General features: G+C 35.8%; 1 protein-coding gene across 23 annotated transcripts in view; it reads right to left on the bottom strand.

The window, feature by feature from the left end:
* The window catches only part of ERC2 (ELKS/RAB6-interacting/CAST family member 2), a 537,199-nt gene that overhangs the window by 465,340 nt on the left and 47,666 nt on the right, over positions 1-24,193 (bottom strand). For 19 of the 23 annotated variants that reach the window (XM_035338170.1, XM_035338171.1, XM_035338160.1 and 16 more), the window contains exons 3-4: positions 4,610-4,633; positions 3,586-4,002 (exon numbers count right to left, since the gene is read on the bottom strand). In XM_035338170.1, the coding sequence (XP_035194061.1) occupies positions 3,586-4,002; positions 4,610-4,633 (441 nt within the window). The remainder of the gene's footprint in view (positions 1-3,585; positions 4,003-4,609; positions 4,634-24,193) is intronic. The other 4 variants (XM_035338165.1, XM_035338168.1, XM_035338176.1 and 1 more) reach the window with 1 other exon arrangement.

Raw genomic sequence — 24,193 nt, 5'->3', positions numbered from 1 at the left:
GAAGTGTGAGTCGTGTAAGTAACATATTGTCAAGCAGTAGTATGTTTACAGAATAAAGACTTAGAAAGATCACAAAGAAAAGATTAAAGGAAACCTATGATGTAAAAAACAAACATTCATTTTTCTCTGTTTCATTTTTAGCTAGGCTCTAAAATGTTTCTGTGCAGCCCTAAAGTCCAAACATATGAACTGGGTCAACAGCCGTGCAAGGGTAACATTTCCACTGCTGGGGACAATACTAGCTTTGATGCAACTCAAGACAGTCCTCAGATTAGCTTCTAAATGATGCCCCCTTGCAGGAATGATGTCAGATCAACATTTGCCCCCTCCACATACTGAAAGGCATAAAACAAGATTCTGTTTGTGATCTTTTTATCTAATTCCAGAACTATTTCTTTAGCTGCTTCTCAAACATCAATGTCAGTTTCATACGGACATTTTTCTCATATTCAGGATTCCAAACCAGTGGTGGTGATGTCATGGGGAGCAAGCCTGTCCTTAAAGAAACTGATTCCTAAGTGAAAAGTTTTCTAATCCTCCACATGGACTTATAAACACTATTGCAACCAAGCACACTGGCAAGAATATCACGGGGCAAACAAAACCTGAATGGGCTATATTAGAAGTAGTAACTATTCTCTAGAGCATAATTGGGTTGTGTCGACTTTTTCATGCCTGGAGTGACTGCCAATATTGCCAAGTCCTTCTGTATGCTTAAGAGGTAACTTTAAAAACACATATTACTATCAACACTTTGATAGAAAGTAATTGTCTTTTTATCTATTGATTAGATTACTATTTTGAGCTGAGCCAGGAGAAATAAAAGGAAAGAGGTACTAATGAACCTAATAAAGGCATTCAGTCCTGAATGATTGTTAATCTATGTAACTAACTTCAGGGAAGAAATGTTTGGTGTCGATAATGTATTTCCTCAGTAAATTACTACTGGCTCCAGTGTAAGACATTTACAGTAAACGCCAAAAGTCTGCAAGGCATCTGTACTATTCACAATGGAAGAAAGAACTTTGCTCCATTAATAACTTTAAAAGCATGCAATAACTAATTCATGATGGCAGTTCAAATCCTATCAATGACCTTCATTATTTGACCAAGCTGAGTTCAAAGAGAGCAATTTTTAAAATGCTTGAAAGTTTAAAGTGCACTTCAAATTATAATAAAGCTGTGTTCTTCTTTCTACTAAATGTAGAGAAGGAAAAAAACATTGTAGCACTAAGCCATGTACAACAACCCTTATTTTAAGAATACATGCAAGATCAGAATTAAAATGTGCATATAAAATCCTGTATAATCTCAGATTCCATTTGAGTGAAACTGTATGTTACATAGAGAGGGCATGTGTAATATATGTGTATGTATATATAATAAAATACTTGCTGGAATTTTAACATTTCACTTTACTGGAGATTTAGTGGGACTTTGCCTAAGGCAAATTTTTAATAGCAATAATAAAAAAATACTTAATGGTACTTAGGGTAAATAATGTGTGGCCACTATGATTAAAAAAAGGTAATACCAAACATCTGTGCTAGATTTCCACATGGTAAAATCACCATATTACCTACAGTTCTCCCAAAATTATAGAGGAAAAATGTTTATTTAAAATTCTAGAAAAGACATGTGATAACCAATTTAAGAACTAGAAGGCAGGCATCTTGTGTTTTATGACAGGAATGTATATTTAGTGATCTTCACGATACTTAATTCTGAACATAAGGATGCAATGGTATGACATCATGACCTGAAGACAGACTTCCATATTTTAACCTACTAACACAGAGACTGCCAGAAGCAAGAACATCCTTTTGCACATGGGTATTTCCAAAAATCAGTTTGTTACCTACAGGACACATGATTTCCTTATCAAAGCAGACACCATATATCGTATTCTTCCAGAAAATAACAATAAAAATCAGCTACCTTAAAAAAAAAAAAAAAAAAAAAGGTAAACATTTAGTTTCAAAGGAGTTCATACGCCCTACACATCATGCTTCCAAGCTCCCTACAGCAGACTTCAGATCTGCTAGGAAAAATCAATCAATCAATCAATAGCCATAAATATGTGATATAGGAACAAGCTGGAGAGAGAGGATTTCACCCAAAGCCTTGGATTCTTACAGCAGCAAGGAAGTTCTTTGCTAAAATCCTCGAGTCAACAGATAGTTCCTGCCAATCTGACACAGATTCTGCTCAGCAAACCTAGTAAATTTTTAAGCTTTGACCAAGGCATATCAGCATGTCATAAGCAGAAACTGCAGCGAACCCCTCTGTATACTTGCATGGCTCCCCAGGAAAGATAACCTCTTTATTCTCATATAAATTTATTTATATGAGATTTATTTTTTTTCCCAGGCCCTGAGAGTAACCCAGGGGGAACTCTGAAATATTTTATCTACTTTTCAAGCTCTACTTAGTTCTATTTCTTTTACTGCATTTGAAGAATTCTTTTTTGCTACCATAGTAGCTGTAAGTTGAATATAGAACAATTCATCCAAAGCAAAGAAAGAAAATATTTTGTCAACATTCTGCAGAAGTAAATAGCTGTTCTTTATCATTATACAAGAGTCAATAAGAGCTTTCTATGTTCTTGTACTAATTTTATTCATGTTTTGATATATCAGGCAAATTAGTTGTTTGTTTTTTTGTTTTTTTTTTTGTTTGTTTTTTGTTTTTTTTTTTTGTTTTGTTTTGTTTTTGTTTTTTAACCAGACTAGACTAGAAGTTCACATCAGACTACACTGTTCTGAACTTCTAAGGAAACAGAGCTCTAGGTCCCGATTCCCCTTTACTATGGGTAGCTTGTACTCAGTCTCCCTAAAACTATCGCCCTTCTCAGCAGGAAGCATCAGGATCACTCTCCGAAAAAGACTCACAGCCTTGTTTCCCTGACACTGGTCATGTAAGCTGTTGGGATGTAGAGGGGCACACGGGCTTGACAGCAGGCCTTAAATTGTACTAATTCAATTGTCACAAATCCAGTCCCAAAATTCATCAGCAAGTAATGTGGGCAGCTGGTGCAGGAGGGCTTGGGCCCAGATCTATCAAAGCACAGCACAGCCATCACTCCAGTGTTTTAATATGGCAACATTATGCAACATATATCTCCCCAAATTGTATACCATACATGAAAATACATTAGAAATAACCAAAGGCTTCTGGCTATGGAAGGCAAAACATTTTAAAACACTGATTTTAAATACAAGGGGTATAAAACAAAAAAGTAGCATACACCTTTGACTATTTACTTTATAATAGTAAGAGGTGTTCATTCTCTCTTCCGTAGTTTTAATCATCTTGATTTGTCAAATATTGATTTGTCAAAATGCAATTAATCCAGAATGTATGCAAAGAGCAACAAAGACAATAAGCCTCAAGTGACACTTTTCTTCCACAGTCTTTTAGTCCTGCTGTGTGTTTATTTTTTGATTTAAAACAAATGTATCTTTCTTTTTTTCTAAAGAAACACTGAAAGCAGAAGATACTCAGACACTTGAAAATATATTTCTAAAACTGCAGCAAGCACTTTGGCACTATCTTTTAAATGAACAAATAATGAGTTTTCCTTACCTCTCTAAGATGTATGTTTTCCTTCTCCTTTTGGTCTAATATCACTTCTAAATGATTAACCTGAGATTCAGCTTCTGCAATCCTTCGAGTTCTCTCATTGTCATCTTCCATTCCTTTAGATGGCAAGCCTTTACTTTGCAACATTTCCAGAAGCTTTTTTATTGATTCATCTCTAGCATTTAGTGTTTGCTTTTGTGTTTCAATCCTAAGCTCCATTTCTTCTAAAGTTTTTCTTAATAGGAAAAGCTCTTTAGCTTGTCTGTCATGTTCTGCTTGAAGTCTTCGAAAATTCTCCTCTGTGAGCTCGATGGTAAAATGCTCAGCCCCTCGGTTTCCGCTTTCTTGCTGCAGAAGATGATTAAGGTCTCTCTGGGTTCTAAGCTCATCTTGAAGTGCCTGGATTGTCATTTGCAGATGCTGCAATAAAGGAAAAAAAAAAAAAAAAATCAATTTATGATCCGAATGCAGGATTAGTCTTTGATTAAACTTTTGTCATATGCTGTTACAAAAATTCATTAGAACCAAGGATGAAAACTATAATAAATGACCTTATAAAAATAGCAAATGCATGTGACAATGTTTATAGTTATATTTTTCAAGTGCTTCTAGAAAAAATAAATGACAACACACACACACTGTCAGCTACAGATAAAATGAAGAGCAAAGAAGGCACACCAGCAAACCCAAACACTAGGCAGTGATACATCCATTAGTACAGTCAAGATGTACCTAATAAAGCTGAAAGACTCAGTATTCCATGTTTTCTAAATTACTTCATAGACTAAAGGTGGTTCTGCAGGGTGCTCAGCAATTATGAAGTCAATCAAAGCACTCACTGTAATTGAAGGAGGCTTGGCAGGGAGCGAGGGCATTTGGTTGCTTTTGTTTTTTTCTTTTTGGTAACTAAAGCTATGAACATGTTTAGTAAACAGGATTACTGCATCTCTAACAAGCAAAAAAAAATACACAAATACTGAATTTTGAAAAAAAAAAAAAAAAAAATGACTGCAAATAGTAGACAAACCTTTGTTCTCCTGGCATCCAAAAACTGAACAGCATGGTAAATGAAAAATGAAGCAAAATCAACATAAAGGTCAGATGCAAGCAAAGGAGATTCAACAGAAAGAAATGAACTCAACAAAAAGTACCTTCAACTGAAAAGATAATTTTACTGAGTTACACAAAACAGCACCAACAACCTCATGATATACAAATCTAAGCTAAAGACAGACTTCATTTAAATAGATGTGACAAAGAAAAGAGTTAAAAATAATTAATCCCACAATGAATAATAATATTCCTATTTCAACTTACTTTTCTTTTACGCTAAGCTTTTTCAAAACACAATAACTTGTCCTAAAATATTTGTATTACACCTGAGTACAAAGTGATAAATCTTGCGCTCCTTAATCAATGCAATCAAAATTGAAAATGATTTTTCCCATGTTAAGATTGGGGTATAGATCATTATCCTAAATTATTAGAATATCATGTTGCATGTCTGACAATGTTTTTCTTATTTTTTCCTCTATTCACTGCCTACTCAGCATATTGAACATACAGAAATATGAGTTCCCCAGTAGCCAAGTGTGCTCTGCCAGAAGACCCTTACACGTAGGAATTCTGTCAGTATGATTTAGATGATTTAATGCATGGCACCAGACTTTTTGGCATTAATGAATATTCTTCAGCTCCACACTCCAATAAAACAATTAATAATTCATTAACACATTAACTCAGTATGGGAGGCTTCTTCAGTTCTTCAGATGCTACCTTCACATTCAGCACAATTTTATCTACAGCTGTCAGTATGAGACAAAAACCTGAATTTAAGCTGAAAGAAAAAAATGTAAATCTTAAAATAACGTTTTGAAATCATGTTTTTTTTAATCAGTTATTTCAAATGGAAAAGAAGCATTACCTGTAGTGGAATTCTCTACTTTGAATCTGTTCTATCATTAAATGACACTATTTTTATAAGTGTTGAGAGCTTAAATCTCTTAATATTTGCATCTCATTAGACACACACTCAGTTAGGAGCATTCAAATGTAGGCTATTCACTTACTGCCCTGCTTTTACTAAATGGTAATGGTACTTAATTCTTCCAATTTCTTCAAGTCTCAGCATCTTTTTAAGTATTTATATAAAATCTCCCAATAAGCTTACTTTCAAAACTCCTCGCGATGTAGCAATTTTTAAACCTACTGATGTACAACTTATGACCCTGTTATGACAATTTTAGCACAGAAATTCAGTGTATAAATGCAAATGAATCCAAAAAGTATGGAAATAATGTTCAATGATTACAATGAATGAGTGAATTAACAATGGCAATGACAAGGCAATGACAGAGAGACAGATGCTGCAAAGTAAACAAAACCAAAAGCATTTATTTTCAAATACTTTCCGTGTATTGTCATGTTTTTTGTAGATGACCTCTACCAGTCAACACAGTGGTTATGCAGTGACTCCAAACTAAAGGAAATTTCACTTTAGAGAATACAGACATTCTGATCCAATTCCTTTGTAGCTTTGTAAAGCTGGTAGTTGGAGAGAACAACATTTTTAGATTAATAGTTCTAGAAAAAAAAAAAAAAGAAATTTAAAATGAAACTGAGCTAGATTTTTTTTTTTTAAGTTAAATGTTTCCTTTTGATCAAACAAAATATAATTCCACATTTTAAAAGAAACTTCCCTTTTACTTTTCAGTTGGGTCACCGTATCAGCTAGACTTTCAGCCCCAAGGCATTTATCTGAAGATTGAAGCTCATATCTTTCAATTTTTTCCAAAAGAAAAACTGCCTGAATTAACATGCATATAAAAACCTGAGGAAAGATCCCAGACTTTGCATAAGCATCATGAAATAAATCCTCTGCACTCCAAAGTTATTTCGCTACTAAGCAACAGAAAAAATTCAGTAACTACTAGCATAGTCTAGAAATATTCACAATGAAAGATATTTTTTCCTCCAATCTGAATAATTTAAAATAGGTCTTTCAAATAAGTTAGACCATACTTATTACTTGATGCTAAACACTATTTATAAATGTTTTCCTAAAGTCAAGCAGTGTCTATACAATATCTAGAACAATTTCGCTAAGCAAAGGAAAACTCGTAAGTATTTAAAATGCTTTAAAACAGAAACAAAAGCAAACTTAACATACACATTGCTAACAGACAGCCCTTCTGAATGCAAACTCTAAAAGGCCAAAGTGTTAGATCAACCCACAAATGATGAGAACGCCCAATGCAAACAGTAATTCTGGCAAGACAAGCCAGTCACAGCCTCCCTCTGTCCCACAGCCACCTATGTTTGGGGCTCTCACATTCTGCCCATAAACATGTTTGCTGCTGAGCACAACACTAATTATGGATGCAAATACATGAAATTATCAGCCTCAACTGTGGCAGGTTGCTGCTGCTACCTTGACATAATCAATTTTTGTACCCCTTCAAAACTTAGAACTCTTTGAACACGATGGTCCAGATTTAGACTTGTGCTGGCATGGCTTCCCATAGCAGCAGCTAACTCAGAATTGGCAAGAACACATGTTGTGAGGGTGGCAAGAAGCTGCATATTAATTGTAACACGGGAGGGATGTGGGAGTGCTGCGAATCTCTGTCATGCTGCTGTCATTACACAGACAGAACTTAGTGCGATTTAAAAAGTCACACAAAATCTTTTCCTTTTTCTTTTTTCTTTTTTTTTTTCATAATTTCTATTAAAAACAGACCAGCTGACCAGAACTTACAGAACAATTTCCATGCCAATTTCCAGGGAATACATGAACAGTCCTCTCAGAACTTCAGCAGCCTCTCCCTATAGCCTGGCTCCAAGAGGCAATCTGTGGCACTGCCCAGGAGGTTCCCACAACTTTGTGAACTAGGCACAGTGCAGGTTTTCAAACTGACCCCCCAGAAATTGAAACAGAACTACAAGGGGAAGAGGAATTAATGGCCCCACCTGGCTTCCGGCTAATGCTCTACCCATGGAAGATCCTCTGGTCTCTGCCACCTGGCTATTCACCAACGAACTGCCTGCAGAGAACTGCCGTGCCACAGCCCACCTTGGGTCAGAGCACAGCAGCATTTACAGAGCACCCCAAACCCTTAGGTATGTGGTGAACATTGAAGGAGAAGGATGTCACCCAAAGCAAAGTACATGTTGAAGAGTTCAGTCTACTGTCATTTAACAAAAAATGCCTGCTCCTAACTTGAAAGGGAGCAACAAACTCTGTGTAAGGTCAAGTAAAAAAGGAATTGTAGATGGGGCTGTCCTGAATGTGAAAGCCAGCCTGAAGGGCTTGGGGCAGCAAGGAAGCTGTCACAGGTTTTCATCAAGGGATGGATTTCAAGTGTAACATTCACAATTTGCTAGTAGATTCATGTAACATAGTGATATTTAACATTCTAACATCCAAACATTCGATGGATGTGCAAATGCATAGGAGAATCAATTTCTTCATTTATATTGATGAGGAAAATATCTCCAATTCTCTTCTTGTTTTTCCCTCACAGAAGAAACTGAGAATTTGCATGGTTGCCTTCAACAATGTTTTGGTATATTTGCAAGGCTAATACTCATATTTGTTTCAGTAATATGACTAAAGTTAACATACAAATTGGTTTAGATGCAGTTCATAAAAAGCTTTAAGTAGTATGTCACATATCATTGATGGAGCCTCACACGCTGAAGACTGGAAGTGAAGCAGTGTGTTACAGAAGAAATAATGAAAGATAATTTAGAAAATAAAAGAACAGTCAATAGTATAATTTGCTGTTATGGCTGCTTGAGAAGAAATTAGGTTTAGCAATAATCACAGTGGTGCCAGAAATTAAACCAAAAGCATGTATTAAGAATATTCACTTGAAAGGCAGGAGTGAAATTAGAATTGGACTTTTACAGGGAGTTGAGTCTATTCTTTTTTCCTGTGGTCCTGTACAACTGAAATGCACCTATCTGAAAATCTGGGTAATAGTACTTGCCTTCTTTCTGATGCAGCCATTAAATTAATTTACTAATACAGATTCAATATGAACAGATTGTACAAACTTCACTTAATGGGGCATAGTAAGTCAAGAATTCATTGTCTTTTGACTCGCAGCTTAAAATAATAATAATAATAATAATAATTTGGCAAGTAACTAACTTCCTCTCTCTAGTTTTCCACTGGAACACATTGTCCAGCTCACTAACTCACTTAAAAAAAGAGCACAGAAAACATCTTGGGTGCTAAAAAGGACTACTACTTTCTTATTTCTCAGGAACAGCTACATTAAAGGACCTTTGTTCAGGCACTGAGTCAAGAAATCACTTACAAAAGAAAAGTTTTGATAATAAACAAGCTCACATTGCAAAAACTAAAAAGCCTGTGTTACTTGATCTTCAGTTCCTGCTTTTATCTCCCTGATCTTTTGCTATTAGGTTTAGGGGCTTCTGGCAGAATGCTCACTGTTACCTATGAAAAAAATAAAAAGAATCTTTTTCCTAGTTAAAATCCAGTGAACTGGGCTCTCTCTCCTTATTTTGCAATCTGTCTCCATAGTACCAAATATTTCACTTCTAAAACAAACGAAGAAAAAAACCCACGCCCTGAGGGCAGGAATTTCTGTGGCTGCAGCACAGGTTCTACTAAAGTTATCAAAGAGAAAAAGACATAGAAAAAAATATTTACATGTCTAATTAATGGGTGTTTGCAACAATATGATCATAACAGACTGAAATAGAGATGGTTGCCATTTTTAGTATGTAGTAATGGACAAAACATTGAGTGATGTGATGTGAGTTACATTACATACAAAGAATAAGTTCTGTAATATACAGGAGATTTGTTTTTCAGCTAATTAATGCAATACATGCTGTAATTCAATAACTGACCAAAAAAATACACGGAAATGCAACAGCCTGCTATATGTCAATTCCTCAAAACCAGATTCCAGTAACTTACACCAGGTTGAAAGTCAAAACTAAACACACAGACTGCAAGAGTGTAAAGACTAGTCAAAGTCTCAGCATTCAAACGCAAACACATTTTTAATGTGTGTGTGAAATTTATGCTTAAAGTTTCTAGGTAGGAAACTTTCATCGACATAAAAGACAAACACATCATAACAGAAAGCTGTAGGAAATGGGGCATCTTAACATCGTATACAACCTTCCTATCTTCTCTACCTTTTGATTTGGAAACTTTTTAACTCCTTATTGTTAATGCACACATTAGAAAAATCATATAAGTTATTCACATGACAATTTCAATTTCAAGCTCAGCTTCTGGTAAACCAGAAATAAAAATAATTAAAAAAAAAAAAAAAAAGCAGTAGATCAGGTTCCAATTTCAACCCCTCACTGCTATTTTCTCTATCAGGAATAGTACAGAGAGTTGATTAACCATAATACTTAATCAAATCCCATTGAAACAATTTGAAAAGGAGATTTAGAACTGTGTTCTGCTTCAGTTAAGGGGAAGAAAAAAAAAAATCAATATACATATTTTGAGTAGCTCCAATCAAAACAGTTTTCAGTCGATCCAACAGAGAAAAATGATGCATCACAAAGCAAGACAACCATCTGGAAAGACATTTCGTCCTGAGTTACTGAAGAAGCGCAGATCAGCAGGAATGTGAAATCATTAAGGAGACAACATTTTCGGTTCAACAGGTCTACGCAGTTCACAAAAGGAGACTTTCAGAAGTCAGAAGACTGATTTTTCAATTAGCTTTGTTAAATCTATAATCTTGTCAAATTTATTAGCATGGTCCTCTCATTTATGGCCTAAATGAATCCAGTACATTCCTAATTAGAGACCTGCACTTGCGAGATTTGGCCACAAGAAGGCGCAAAGAGCGCACTTAGGGATTCTGGCAGAGCGCTACTGACAAGCACAAAAACACGAAGGCAAACGATGGTGATTGTTCCTAACAAAAATAACAACACCAATAATTTGCCGTTATGTAAGAATACAAAGCTGTAAGTATGGCAAAATAAAATTAACAGCCTAACCAAGTTTTCTTTTCTTGAAGGAGAAAGCAATTTTCCCTCCATAATTAAACAGTAGATGATTGGGGGAGGGTACGTATGCATGCATGCAAGGGGATTCCCGCAGTACTATTCAAACTCGCATCAGAGCATTACTGCTATTCTGGAACTTTGCTTTAGGTTTAAAGCACTTAATGAATAGGCTGAGGCACCTTCACTAATAAAATATAACTACTACTTTCCCCTCAAAACCATGATTCATAAGGCTACAGTGAAAGAATGTTTTGTTGTTTTTCATCCCCATGTAAATTTTTGAAGACCCACCAATTGCTGACCTACAGCTAGCACTTACCAACTAATCAAGCTAACCATGGCTCTTTGTTACAGAACCACAATATTTGTCAGCTAGAAATTTTTTCACTCTCCTGGTTATTCTACTGCTGGGCAGTCAATGCTGAGTGTGAACAGACTGTTAGCACTGCAAATACCAACAGTCAGATGCATGGTTTGTCCTTGCATATTTAATATGGGACAGCATTCGGTCTGAAGTAAGAATGGCAAATATAACACAGCCACATACATCAAAAAACAATTACATCCATCTTTTCCTAATCATCATTAAATACACAGTACTGCACAAATGACTACTTAATTAAATGCCAATTAAATATGCAGGAATTTAAGTTCTAAGCACTACTGATTTACAGTATTTAAACAGGGCTATAAGACTTGTTGCATATCTCTGCAGGAAAAAAAAATACCAAATTAATGCTATGATTTTTCAAACTAGTCCACGAGAAGAAATTTTACTGCTAAGACTACAGATCTCATATTAGACCACTACAGAGGGCCATCTGAAGGCAATAATACCTAGTTTTAAACTACCAGAAGATTATTTACAGCTATGATTTTTTTAATTAACTTTTCTCTCATTGTATATTGGTTGATTCTTTTTACCTCAAGTCTTAATTGCTACAATGCTGGAATATTATTGTATCCTTATGTCTTCTATCTGGGAGTGGTTCAAACACATGACGTCTCTGGAAGCCTCCAGGGAGCCACTCAGTGCCAACAGCAATTAAATAAACAGGTACTAAGGGACATTTGGGGCCAACTGCATTCCACAGAGCTGAATTTTCAATTGATAGCACTAACTTTTCTGCCAACAGTCTCCTGTATTGTACTTCTTCCTTGTTTCTCAAACTGTTCTCGTATCCAAGTAGACATGATGCGAGACTATTCTATTTATATAACTACAACAAAAGAGAGGAATTATTGAAGTTCTGCAATGACTTTTCAGCTGTACAGAAAGCAAAACAAGATGTGATTAAGACAAGAAGATTTCAGAATCAGGGCTGTGCCTCATTTTCACAAAAAGCAATGCAAGCTCTACTTGAGCACTACTATTGGTCCCACACCCCAGATAAGAACATTGCAAAATCTGTGGGATGGGTAAGGCATTTAGAGCCACCTTAAAGTGCCAAAAGCTTATTCAGCAAAAGATTTATTTACTATAACTGCCAGATTTTTTCCCCTCGGTCACATGTTTACACATCTATGTACTGCAAATCCGCTGCAGTTTAAGTACAGATTTGTGATCAGAATGGGTATCCCCCTCAGCATATCCTCCCCTAATCCCCAGTTTTTCTACTGTATGTTTAGAGAGGATTTGTTCTATACTGTATAATAGGAGGTGACTGTACAGAATCAATACACCTCATCCAGAACTCTCTACGCAGCCTGCTCAGTTTCTATCAATAATTTAACTAAAAATAAAAATATTTTATTTTTAACAAATGATGTAATCTTGTATCTTTCTACTTTTTTAATTCATGCTCAGATCCATCTTTGTCTGGGTTGTTTTATCTTACTCATGGGCAGCACAGAGGAGATGGAGCATATTAACCATGTGAAATTCCTTTACAGCTCTCTATTCTACTCATTTACGTCTGATTCCTTCCCTTGTCCATGTTTTCTCTATACATTTGCCACAAAATGTCATTCATACCTGTTTTATTTTCCTCAATACAGATTTTCCAGTTGCAGCTTTCCTTTGGCTCTAGCATTTTCCAAGTAGTGTTATAACCGGAGTAGGACTCACATGGTAGCAAAACCTTGGGCAAGATTATCTGTTTCTGGGGGCAGCGGGGCTACTTCCAAGTTCACACTGACAAGATGACTATTAAAAACTAAATAAAAAATAAAACCAAAACCAACGTAAGCAGAACAAACTATTTTCCATCCTCATGGAATGATAATATATATATATATAGCCATATCGGAGGCAATTTAAATGTACAATAAATGTCATCTCTGACAGGCAGAATATACTGCATAATGCAGCCCAGTATATGTAGAAAGTCTTGCACAGTCTGAAGGATGAAGGCACATATTATTCAGTATTGAAAGAAATATCACTAAATTCACTTTGGAACAGCCCAAAGTGATGGGATGCATCGTCATTGCTTTGCAGTGCACCACTGTAAACATGTAACAATATCAGAGCACGGGGACTTAAAACCATGCCTGTTTCAGTGCATAACCTTTAGAGGGAGAAACTCGGAGACCATTAGGCTGAAAGCAGAGACAGAGGCTTCTCTACTGCACTACACATGCTTTTAACTTCATTTCTGAGATAAAACAGAATAACCATTTAAAAATGAACTAAACTTTATGACTGAATGCACTCAACTTTCATTAGAAGAATATTTGATTTAAATAGAGTTCCATGATCCTTCACTAAGTTTGCTTCGTGGTGTTGCAAAGATCCTCAAGTTTTAACGTTTCTACTGCATGTGTTCCAGGTGTGCACTGGCAATCCCTATTTAGTGAGACAGGTGTGCCCTTGCGAAAACACTGCTTGAGTAAAAGAGAAAATGTTTTTCCTCTTTTGAAGGATTACAATGAATGTTTTGTGAGTTCCATTTTACAGCACTGATAACTTTTAATCCCAAGTTTCATAAAAGACTGCAAATTGACTAGCAAACTCATAATTCACAAACTCATAATGCACACATTGCTGCTGTTATTTAACATCTCTCAAATGCCAGACTACCTAGGTTTCAATTAAAGTGTTCTCAGCACCACTTTCAATCGCATTTTTATATTGTTTAGCACTAGTAAATTATTCCTACATCAGACATCAATCAGACTCCAAGTTCGAATTTTAGGAGAGCTCTAGGAATAAACACACTTTTTTGAGCACAAATGACTTGCGTAATAAACTGGCAAAATAAAGACACTATTGAAAATATAAATGAATAATCAAAGGTAAGTTTCTATATAAGGGTTAAGGGATATACATTCCTCTATAATGTGTGAGACGAAGCTTAATACTGGTCCTGCACCGGTATCTGCTGATCCTTAAGTGCAAAGGAGCTGGAAGTCAACTGAAATTACAAGCACTCTTCTTCCCCTTAACAGCCCCATAGCCTATACAGCGATAAAAAGAAGAGCACTGACATTGAAAGATGAGCACATTAGCCCTTTTCCCCATATTGCAAACTAGTCTTTAAAATATATTGTCTTCTTTTAGCTCAGCTGCCAGCATTCCTTAGCATTCTCAATTCAAATCCATAAAAGCTGATTCCAAGTCCTCCATTAAATTACTTCTATAATAACTGAGAGAATCATCGCTCTACAAAGTGAATCGCACAGCATGCTCCTGGTGGCAGAAGTAATATGCTTCACTGTTCCGGAACAGAATCATATGCACTGATTGAAATATTAGAAATATTAACTGTTCTTTGCAATCAACTGCCAGAAGCAATAACAACCCTGCAGCAGGTTACTGGACTCACAGACACCTATCTCAATGTCCTTAATATCTGGACTGAGTTGGATTCTAGAAAATGATGAATTGTAGTTCTCAAATGTAGCACCACCTAACCACGCTAAGAATCGGACACAGTCTGGCTCTGATATATTCTGATATTATGCAGATGGGATCACTAACAGCAGCAAAGGGTTAATCACAGGGTAACTACTATCCATTACACCACATGCTACAGCTCCTATCATTTCCTTCTCTATATGTAAAGAAGTAAATGCATTTATGCCACCTTCCAGCAGTTGTACAGCTATGGGGTGCAAAACCGTGCCAGAAATCTCTGGATTAAACCATTATGCTACTGAGATGACCAAAAAGCCCATCCAAAGGAAGTTTTAGAGGACACCATCTACCATGAGTGAGAACTTGCATCAGTCACTACAAATCAAAAATAAGTCTGCATCTTAAATTATTTAACATTGTGCAAGGGAACGATACTTCTGAAGGAAACTGCAGGTTTTTTTCAACTGAAATATCAAAAAAAGCGTTCTTTTAATTCTGTTAGTATTGTCTAATTCTCTTTACAGTCAGAATTTTATTAGCCCAAGAAGACAAGCTTGTACATATTCCTAATTTTAAAACCAAAACAACAGAAGAGTTAGATAACTAAACAATCCAATTAGCTGACACGTTTTATTAGAGATGCACAGAAAAAAAAGTTTAAAAAGTGACATGGTTCTTTTGTGTTTTGGAGTAGACCGATCTATATTTGTGACCTGTGGATCAAGCTGCTGCTAAAACCATCAAACAGACTGATGATCACAGGCTGATTTACTTATTTCCAATAGGATCTACGGAGAAAAGATAAAGTTGCTGGAAACAAGAGTAAGCTGTAATTATGCACATTTATTAGGTATTTCTACACAAGAAAAAATTAATTAGGACCTGTTCTTCAGGGATGATGCCACTTTAGTGGTATGGAACCATCAGCTAGTAAGGGTGAGGTGCAAAAATCAGAACAGCCAGTGTGTTCAAAGAGAAGAAAAGGACTCAGTGTGAAAAAGCATGATCAACAGAAGTCATAGAAGTCAAAATAAAATGGAGTGTAAATGGCGTTACACTACCTTTTATTTCTAACAGGAACACTTGCCAGAACGTTGACAGTGAAAAATGCATTGCAGGCTTTATTATTTTTTTGCTCCATCTGATCAATTCCTGTAGCTGCTAGAGATGTTAAATGATCACAGAAGGGAACAGAGGAAGTCAATGAAACACTGTCCTTTTGTCAAGCCTTAAAACATTATTTCCAACAAAAGAGCATGTAATTCTACAATTCTTTCACTTCTTTTCCTGTTTCAGTCCCTCTGCATTATCATTAATTTACCGTACTCCAATAAAAAAAATAAAAATAAAAATAAAGATTACAGTTTTAAAACACTAGTTTTACTGACACGGCACTGGCCTCATTCATATCTCCATTGGTGAACCAAAGAACTGCAGCTCAAAGGCTTATTTCACACGATTTTATAATGGTACTCATATTTCAAAATTCAGTGGAATAACAAACCACTTGCTACCACCTCCAACAAAAATTGCACCTTCTTAGTACTCAGGCCCTATTAAAGTTGCCCCATGATTTTTTTTCTTCTCTCCAAACTGTCTTCTAGCAGAAATAACTTGAGCAGCTTCCACGATGCATCTGTCACACGGACTCTAACAGTCCTGACTGCATTGGTAACTCAATTTCAGTTTCGGAAATTGATTTTTGTCTGCACCAAGAAAACAAAGTCTCAGCCACTTTTACTCAAACTCTAGGAAAAAAATGTCTATAGAAAAGTGTACTTCCAAACAGCGCTCTCATTTCTCCTGCCACAACCCTTAGTAACACATTATACATTTTAGCTTTTCTTTTTCCTTTGATAAACACTCTAGAAGAGCCTATAACAATCCTAAGCATTACCAATATCCATTATGAATCTTATTTATGTATGATGATGTGAATGACCGCTCTATTTTCCTATTTGTTCTAAAAATTGTACATTAAAATGAATACTCACTGAAAAAGAGAATTCCAGGCAACGTCTTAAGCACTTCTTAAAAGGATTATTAGTAATTACACTTTTATAGTAAAGGGTGACCATTCCAAAAAACACAGCTTCTCTCTGTAAGTATGCACATCTATATATGGAAGTTGTTAGTGGTCATAAAATGTGAACATGCATTTATGTTAGCTGCACTCCTTTCCATCTCCCAGGCTATTGAAGTCCTAGAAGCTGCCTATATGCTACAGTGCAATCTATTCAGATTTCTTGTATTTGCATGGGGAAGAACTGAAAGTCATTTCCCAGACAAAATAAAATGATAGCCACATAGACCACTGGTCAAAAAAAAATCCCTTGGAAAGAGTAACATGAGGTGCTGTCACCACTGTAGGGCTCTGCTGGTTCTCTTCAATAGCAAAGAGAAAGAAAAACAACCCTCTTAAAGAAAACAAATATTTTTGCAGCTTTCACACCCACATCAAATTCATGCTTTGTTGTCTATGAGCTTACAGCTCTCTTTAGACCTTTTTCCTCTATAAAAAGTAAAAACTGCCAAATACAATAATAAAATGATCAATAAAGATTTTTTCCAAGCAATTATTCCTCTGATTAATCCGTATTCTATTTTTCACAAGAAACAAGGGTGGAGGTGGGGGAGACATAGCAGAAAGCCTTACATTTGTGTGGTCCTAAATTCTAATTAGTTGATAGTTTTCTTGCTTTAAGACCTTCACCTCCAAATCCCTTCCCCTTCAGTGTCACAGGCAGTTTAATTGAGCTAGACCATAGAAGATGAATGCCAGGAATGCTGAAATGCAAAATATCCTGACCTCCTTGGAGAGTAACAGCAAGTGTTTACCTGCCAAGTGAAAAGTCTTCGGCCAGCTGCTTGATTTATTCTTAATTATTGCTAAACAGAATAAAGGAGAAAATTTCTCCAGACATTTCAGAAGCAAAGAAAAAATGATTAATTTGATACTTGGTAATCAAACAGATATTACATTAATATTTTTCTGTATAATCTTTTTATCACCTCTTTTCCTTTTAATATATAAAAAAGGATAGTATTTAAAGAAAAAGCAACAGTCATTATAAGCTCAGGGAAACAAGCTGACAATTTTTCACGTGAGTAGTCTGACACAATAACACCCAAGATAAGACATCTCTGGAATCTGGTGTTAAAACTTGGAGCTCTGTTCAGCTAAATTCATTAAGTCTAGCATAGAATTTAAGAATAAACCACCATAATCAAACAGCTCTACTCCTAATTCTTTTGCGGCTTCATCTGTGTGTTCTTCTACATCAAATCCATTTTTAAAAGGTTGTTCAGAACAAAACGGTGCTGGAAGTGGCCCCAGTGACCAAAGTTTGATAGCTACATACCTACCTACTAAAGAGAGCGTGTGTAGTTTTCATTAGGTTAGAATTTGATTGTATGAGATTAAATATCAGAAGGCTATGTTATTACTGATGAACAGATATATTTTTCCCGGACCCCAAACCTGATTCACTGCCAGCACCTGACAAAACTAATAAAAAAAATAAATCAATGCACTGTTGCTAGCTATAAATATTACCTAAATATAACATACTTTAAACAGGCAGCGTTCAAATTTTTTTTCAGTAGAAGTAATGTGAATATTTGCAATAGCTTAAGCCAATTAGACGGCTCAGAATAACGATGTTTTTGCTGGCATAAGACATTTGGGTTTTTGCTCATGATTGGGAAGTAGAAGAATTCTATATTTACATGACATAAAAAAAAAAAAAGAAACAAAGTGTGCTTATTTATAAATTTACAGAAAGAGAAGGCATTTTTAGTCTTTGTTTTTAAATTTAACAGGTCCTCTGAACAGGATTTGTTTCTTGATTCAAAGTCATAAAATAAATCTGAGCCACTTCTGATGCTTTATATCTGTTGCCTTGGATTGTAAGTAAGATAACTTGTAACCACTTAAACAATGCTTTCTCCATAAAGGTCAAAGTCATCCTGACCAGATGGTATACCTCAACATTTTTATTTTCCCTAATAAAAAGCTAACTTTATTGAATCCAATGTATTTTCCCCTGTAGTATTCTGTAACTGATTTACTTGCTAATGTTGCTATTAAACATATTTGATAAATGCTTAGAGATCAAAATATATACGTATTATCCTTTTGCTGTTTGAACAGCTTTGATGAAGTGAGTTAATACAATCTGCTTATGAACAAGAGTATCTTCTGTAAGTTTGCTGACAGTAAATTTAGCTTCACTGTGAGCATGATTCCAGATAGAGATGTCCTACTGGCACTTTTCCCTCTTAATTTGGAGACAGAAATCCTGGTTGAGAGAACCAGAATGAAAGAATGTCTAGAACACAAACTAATGGACATAATACCCAGAAAATGTCACCATTCATTGATGACCTTATGTTGTTTATGACTACCATCACTCTGTTCTTTAAGATCACCGAGAGGTTTGGAACACAGTTCACACAGGTGTTTCATCTTCTCAACTTACACACAGGGAGGGGTAACTGCAGTTTAAATATAGCTCAAATACAATTTAAACGTCTTCTTTTTACATGCTTTTATAGAAAGGGTTCCGACTGTATCATCTGGTGATAAAACTACTTATATATCCAGTGAAAGAAAAAGGACCTTTGAAACCCCATTTGAATGAGGGCAAAAAACAGTGGGGCTCATCAGTCAGACACTACAGGACGTTTTTGTACTGGATTCAAAAACTGACCTGCACTGGATGCCCAGGGATGAGCAGGGTACATTTGCCAGTCATCTTCAGCTCAAGGAGTTCTAGATCCGTGTCAGGGAGCTACGTGCTTAACAGTCCTTGAAAGATTTTTTTATAAATTTAATGACTTTTTGCATTTGTGGCAAAGTCCTGCAGCAGTGACCTACCAGCTTCATTCAAAGACTTTTGTTTAAAAACATTTTTACTAACGCAGAACATGCTTCTGTCATTTGGTATTTCTTGATTATCATTTTAGAAGTACCAGCTATTCCTAACACTATTTTGTTGAAATACTGCTCAGACTCTTTCAGACTTCTACTGTATCTCACTTCTGTGATCTCTGTGATCTCTTTTCCAGCTTCAGTAGATCTATTTAATTTTACTCTTATAGAAGCCTTTTGATATTTTTGTTCAACTTTCCTTCCTTTCTCAGTTGTACCTTCTCTAATTCTACCATATCCGTTTTGAGATGAAGGACATAAGCTAAGCTATCTTAGTCAAATTTCTTTGACTGTACTGAGCATGAGAATTTTTTTTATTTTTTTTTTTAGAAATACTGTGATAACCCCAAAACCTCTTTTAAATGTGCAAATAATCCAGAGACCATCATTATCTATGTACATTTAGGATAAGTTCTCTCTCCCTCAGATGCATCACTTCAGTGTTGAACTTGAATTGCAGTTTTATCACACATTCATTCAATATCCTCTGCAACTCTCCTGTCTGTACTCACTGTCATTATCTTCATTAAGAACATCAGCAGAAGCTGACACCGTCCTACATATCCCCTTTTTCAGGTAATTAATGAGTATGTTAACAGAGGAGATACCTTTACCTTACTCTAAATGAGCTCCCTGATTCCTTGCAGCCATTCCATAAGAGTTAATCTACAAGTGATTAATATACATTATGGAAACTCTTGTTTCATGTCAGATTAGTTGAGAAGCTCTGATAAGTGACATTGAAAAAGCTTTAAAAAATCCAAGCCAACTATATCAACTACTGGTATGCATTAAACACATCATAGCTAGTAGGTCAAAAAAGGTGATTCTCCCACTAGATTTAGTATTGCTGCAACCTGACCTTGAATACTGTGTGCAGTTCTGGGCTCCACAACATAAAAAGGGTGTTAAGGTGCTTGACAGTGTCCAGAGGAGGGCAATAGAGCTGGTAAAAGGACTGGAAGGCCACTTGGGTTGCGTAGTCTGGAGAAAACAAGGCTCCAAGGCGGCCTCTTTGCTCTCTGCAGCTTCCTGAGGAAGGGAAGCAGAGGGAGAGGTGACGGTCTCTGCTCCCTGGGAACCAATGGCAGTTCGCGGTGGAACAGAACAAAGCTGTGCCAGGGAAGGTTTGGACTGGACATTAGGAAAAATTTCTTCACCGGGAGGGTGGTCAGACACTGGAATAGGCTTCCTACATGGGTGGCTGATGGCCCAGGCCAGTCAGTGTTCAAGAGGTGTTTGGATAACATCATCATTAATACGCTTTAACTTCAGATTAAAGGCCCTGAAGAGGTCAGGTAGTTGAAAGGGACCTAAAAAAGTCATCAAGTCCAACTGAACTATCCTGTTCTATGCCATCATTATGCAGGTAATCAGTGACTCCTTAGTATAGCCAAACACAAGAGTGATTCAATAATATGAGACAAATAAGCATGAGTTAATTTGTTTCTAACATGTTTGGGCTCTAATGACTCCCCTCTAGTGTAGGAGAGTATAGTTACTACTACACTCAACCTGATGGAACAATAGTTGTTAGCTTATTGAGTTGCTCAGTTTCCCATATTTAGTAGAATTTTTGCCATGGAACATTTTTCATATTGTAACATGAAAAATAAACGTTTCTAAATCTCTCTCAACCATTGGTTTCAAAAGTTAGTATAACAGTGACCCTTGAAGAGGATGCCAAGAATTTACAATGTGTTGTAAACATTGTAAATTCATCACAACAGGTAATCCTTCTCCATGTCTCCAGCATGAGAAATGAGACAGTTTCTTTTGACCACGTTATAATAATTTGCAATGCTCAGGCTGCTGGTAAAGACAGCTTTTTACAATATGTAGATATTTTTGTCAACCCTTCTGCCACCTACAATTTACTGAATACGATAGCAGTCCATTTTCATGTGACACCTAGGAACTAGACCTAGCTTAAACTCCTTTCCCCTTACTACTTCCACAAGCAAACCTCAATTTTAATGGCAATGTCTCAGTGATGTCACAATGCAGGTGATTCTCTTCTTGCAGCCCACGCTGCAAGTCTGTTGCTTAAAATGTAGCATATTACAAATGTTTACATGTCACAATGTACCCATCTTCTAGATTTAATCAAGTATAGCTCAGAGAAGCTTGTGCCTTGTGCCAGAGAAGGGTGTCAAGAGGTGATCAGGACTTCATTACTGCCCACAGGCTTGAACCAGAAACCTAAAAGATAACTTCCTGTGTAACAGCAATACAAAAAAGATTCTAATGGGAAGATTACTGGTGGGATTAACTGCAAACCTGAAACAAAAATATTCAAGTGGAATGCCTTTTAGACATATTTCTTCAAGCCTGTTTCTAACTACAAAAGTATTTTCTTACACAGCCAACACCCAAAGTCAACCCTGATGAAACTCTCCAGTAAGTTATCATGGCCTGACAAGCTTTAAACAGTACCTAACTCCTTCCTATCCCAATCTCCTTTGAACAATTCTTCCGCAGTTGAAATGTAAATGTAGATGAGTACCTTATCTCCACATAGAGAGAACCAATCATCATCAGCATCTGTCATAGTCTATACAAGAACCTGAAAAAAATATATATGTATGGATACATACAGTGCTAACAATGCTTCTTGGATGCACTTCAATTTAAGTTGCATTTTACTTTTACTACAGCTATGTATTTTTCCATAAAGAGTATAAACATTAGATACAATTGCTAAGTGTAATGTGTTATTTGATAGCTCCCTAGAGAAAACTTGTAACAGTTTTACATAAGTCAACTGAAGCCTTAAAGCAAGTTTCTGGCATCTGAAAAAATATCCTCTGTACAATTATAATTGAATTTGTTCTCCAGAAACATCTGACTAAAGGATCTTATTAAGCAACTCTAATGAAAGCTCTCTGAGCGTCATCATCCAGTTTGCAAACTTGAAATCGTGTAGCCTTGTAGATACGAGATGTACATCATACCACTCCTTCCATGACACCTGTAGAGTTTTCATGGCATTATCTTCACAGAAACTTTTAAGAGGATAACTAGTAAAATTATAAGTCATTACATCTCACAATACAGACGTTAAAAAAGCACATGGACCCAACAAAATGTGAGGTTTAGAGAAGAAATCTCAACAGATCTTATACAAAAGTGGACCAGAAGCAATACAGGAAATGGAATCATGCTAAAGACAAAATACACATGCACACAAAAAAAGCATTATAAAAAAAGAAACAAAGTTTTGGTTTAATTTATTTTTATTGTGCCAATTAGGACAGAAGATGGACAATGTGTGTATATATACGCACACAAGTACACACAATGAAAATCTTTTCAGCACATCGAAATTCAACTCTCCTAGGATAACAAATGAGCAGCCTCCTGCAGCTCCTAAGGGGGTTCCTATAATGGCCTCATTTTTACCCGTCAAAATGTGCATCTAAGGCTGACATTTTATTTCTATTCAATAGAAGCTTTGACTGCATTTTTAGTAATGCTCTTAACAAGAAGAACAACAACAACAACAAAAATTGACTCCTTTTTGCTGACTTTGTGACGATCTATGACCTGAAGGTATTGCAGAGTACCTACAGTAAGACTCTTGCTCAAGCTTCCTATGTTCAAAAAAAATCAAAGTTGAATTTTACTCATTTGTTCAACTCAAAGTTGAAACTCATTTCTTTTAGCTGGAAAATAAAAATGGTATACAGAAATAAGTAGTAGTGACAATAACACAATGATAGAATGTGTCATAGATTGAGTGAATTTCCAAAAATTACCTTTTTTTTTGTAATAAGGTCATAAAAACTAAGATTCCATACAACTAGAAGAAAGGTTGAGAAGATCCATTAACTGAATTCCCTGAAGTAGTTTCAGTTACACAGTACTAAAGTAACTTTGGAAATGGCATCAAAATTACATTAATAGGAATAACATAACTCCTTAGTGGATCATTCTGATTAAATGCATGGTCCTGACAATCTGAATTCATCCACAAAAATCAAGCATCCAAAAAGTAATAGTTGCAAAGTTCATATGACCTCAAGCAAGCTTGATTACATTTGCTAAAATAAACTCACATCATCAAATCTAGCCACTGAATTTAACATATCCATATAGGAAATTCTTGGAGTTATAGTGGTATCAATCCTATTATCTCATATTTAGATGTACTTTTAAAATTGTTTCAGATAATTATTTTATTTCAGAGTGAATTTCTCTTGTCTTTTGAGCTAAACACTAAATGAACTTGAAGATCATTGCACATTGGGATGTTTAGCTGCAATTCCAGTATGAGCATTAAATAAGTGAAGCTCTTCTAATAGTATTGCAATTAAAATTACAGAAACAATCTCTAGGTTGTAAGAAATTGTGAAGCACACATGGAACAAGAGATTTTATTCAAAGATAAAGGGAGTCATGTGGGTGTTTAACAAATTACTGTACGTGACAGAGCATAAAATTAAGATGACAGAACAAAAATGATATGGTGACACTAACATGTTTTTCACCTGCTATTTCAATACATATGTAATTTCTAAGACACAGAATATTAAACTCTATAGAAATTATTCAAGACTGTGGAACTTTCCAGGACCAATAGTGCCATAGAGAAAACAATGGAGTTTTCCTACACTTTCAGACAAAAAACGTCCTTAAGTCCATAGAAGATTGTTATTTTCATTTTCAGACACCCTCAAAGAGCCAAGCCGTCATTTTAATGCAATATTTCTATAGCAACTAGCAAGTTAGCTAAAAAGGAGCTGTACTATACACCACCAGAGCCAACCTAAAAAAAAGAGCCAGCCTAAAAAAAAGTGATGGGGACAGTAATCAAACCTAGCTGCCGAAGACTGTCTAGCCCAGGTACCCCAACAGCATAACAG

This window comes from Oxyura jamaicensis, chromosome 12, assembly GCF_011077185.1.
Source record: "Oxyura jamaicensis isolate SHBP4307 breed ruddy duck chromosome 12, BPBGC_Ojam_1.0, whole genome shotgun sequence".
Taxonomy (NCBI): Eukaryota; Metazoa; Chordata; class Aves; order Anseriformes; family Anatidae; genus Oxyura; species Oxyura jamaicensis.
The sequence above is the reverse complement of the archived record's forward strand: the minus strand, read 5'-3'. Positions and strand labels throughout refer to the sequence as shown.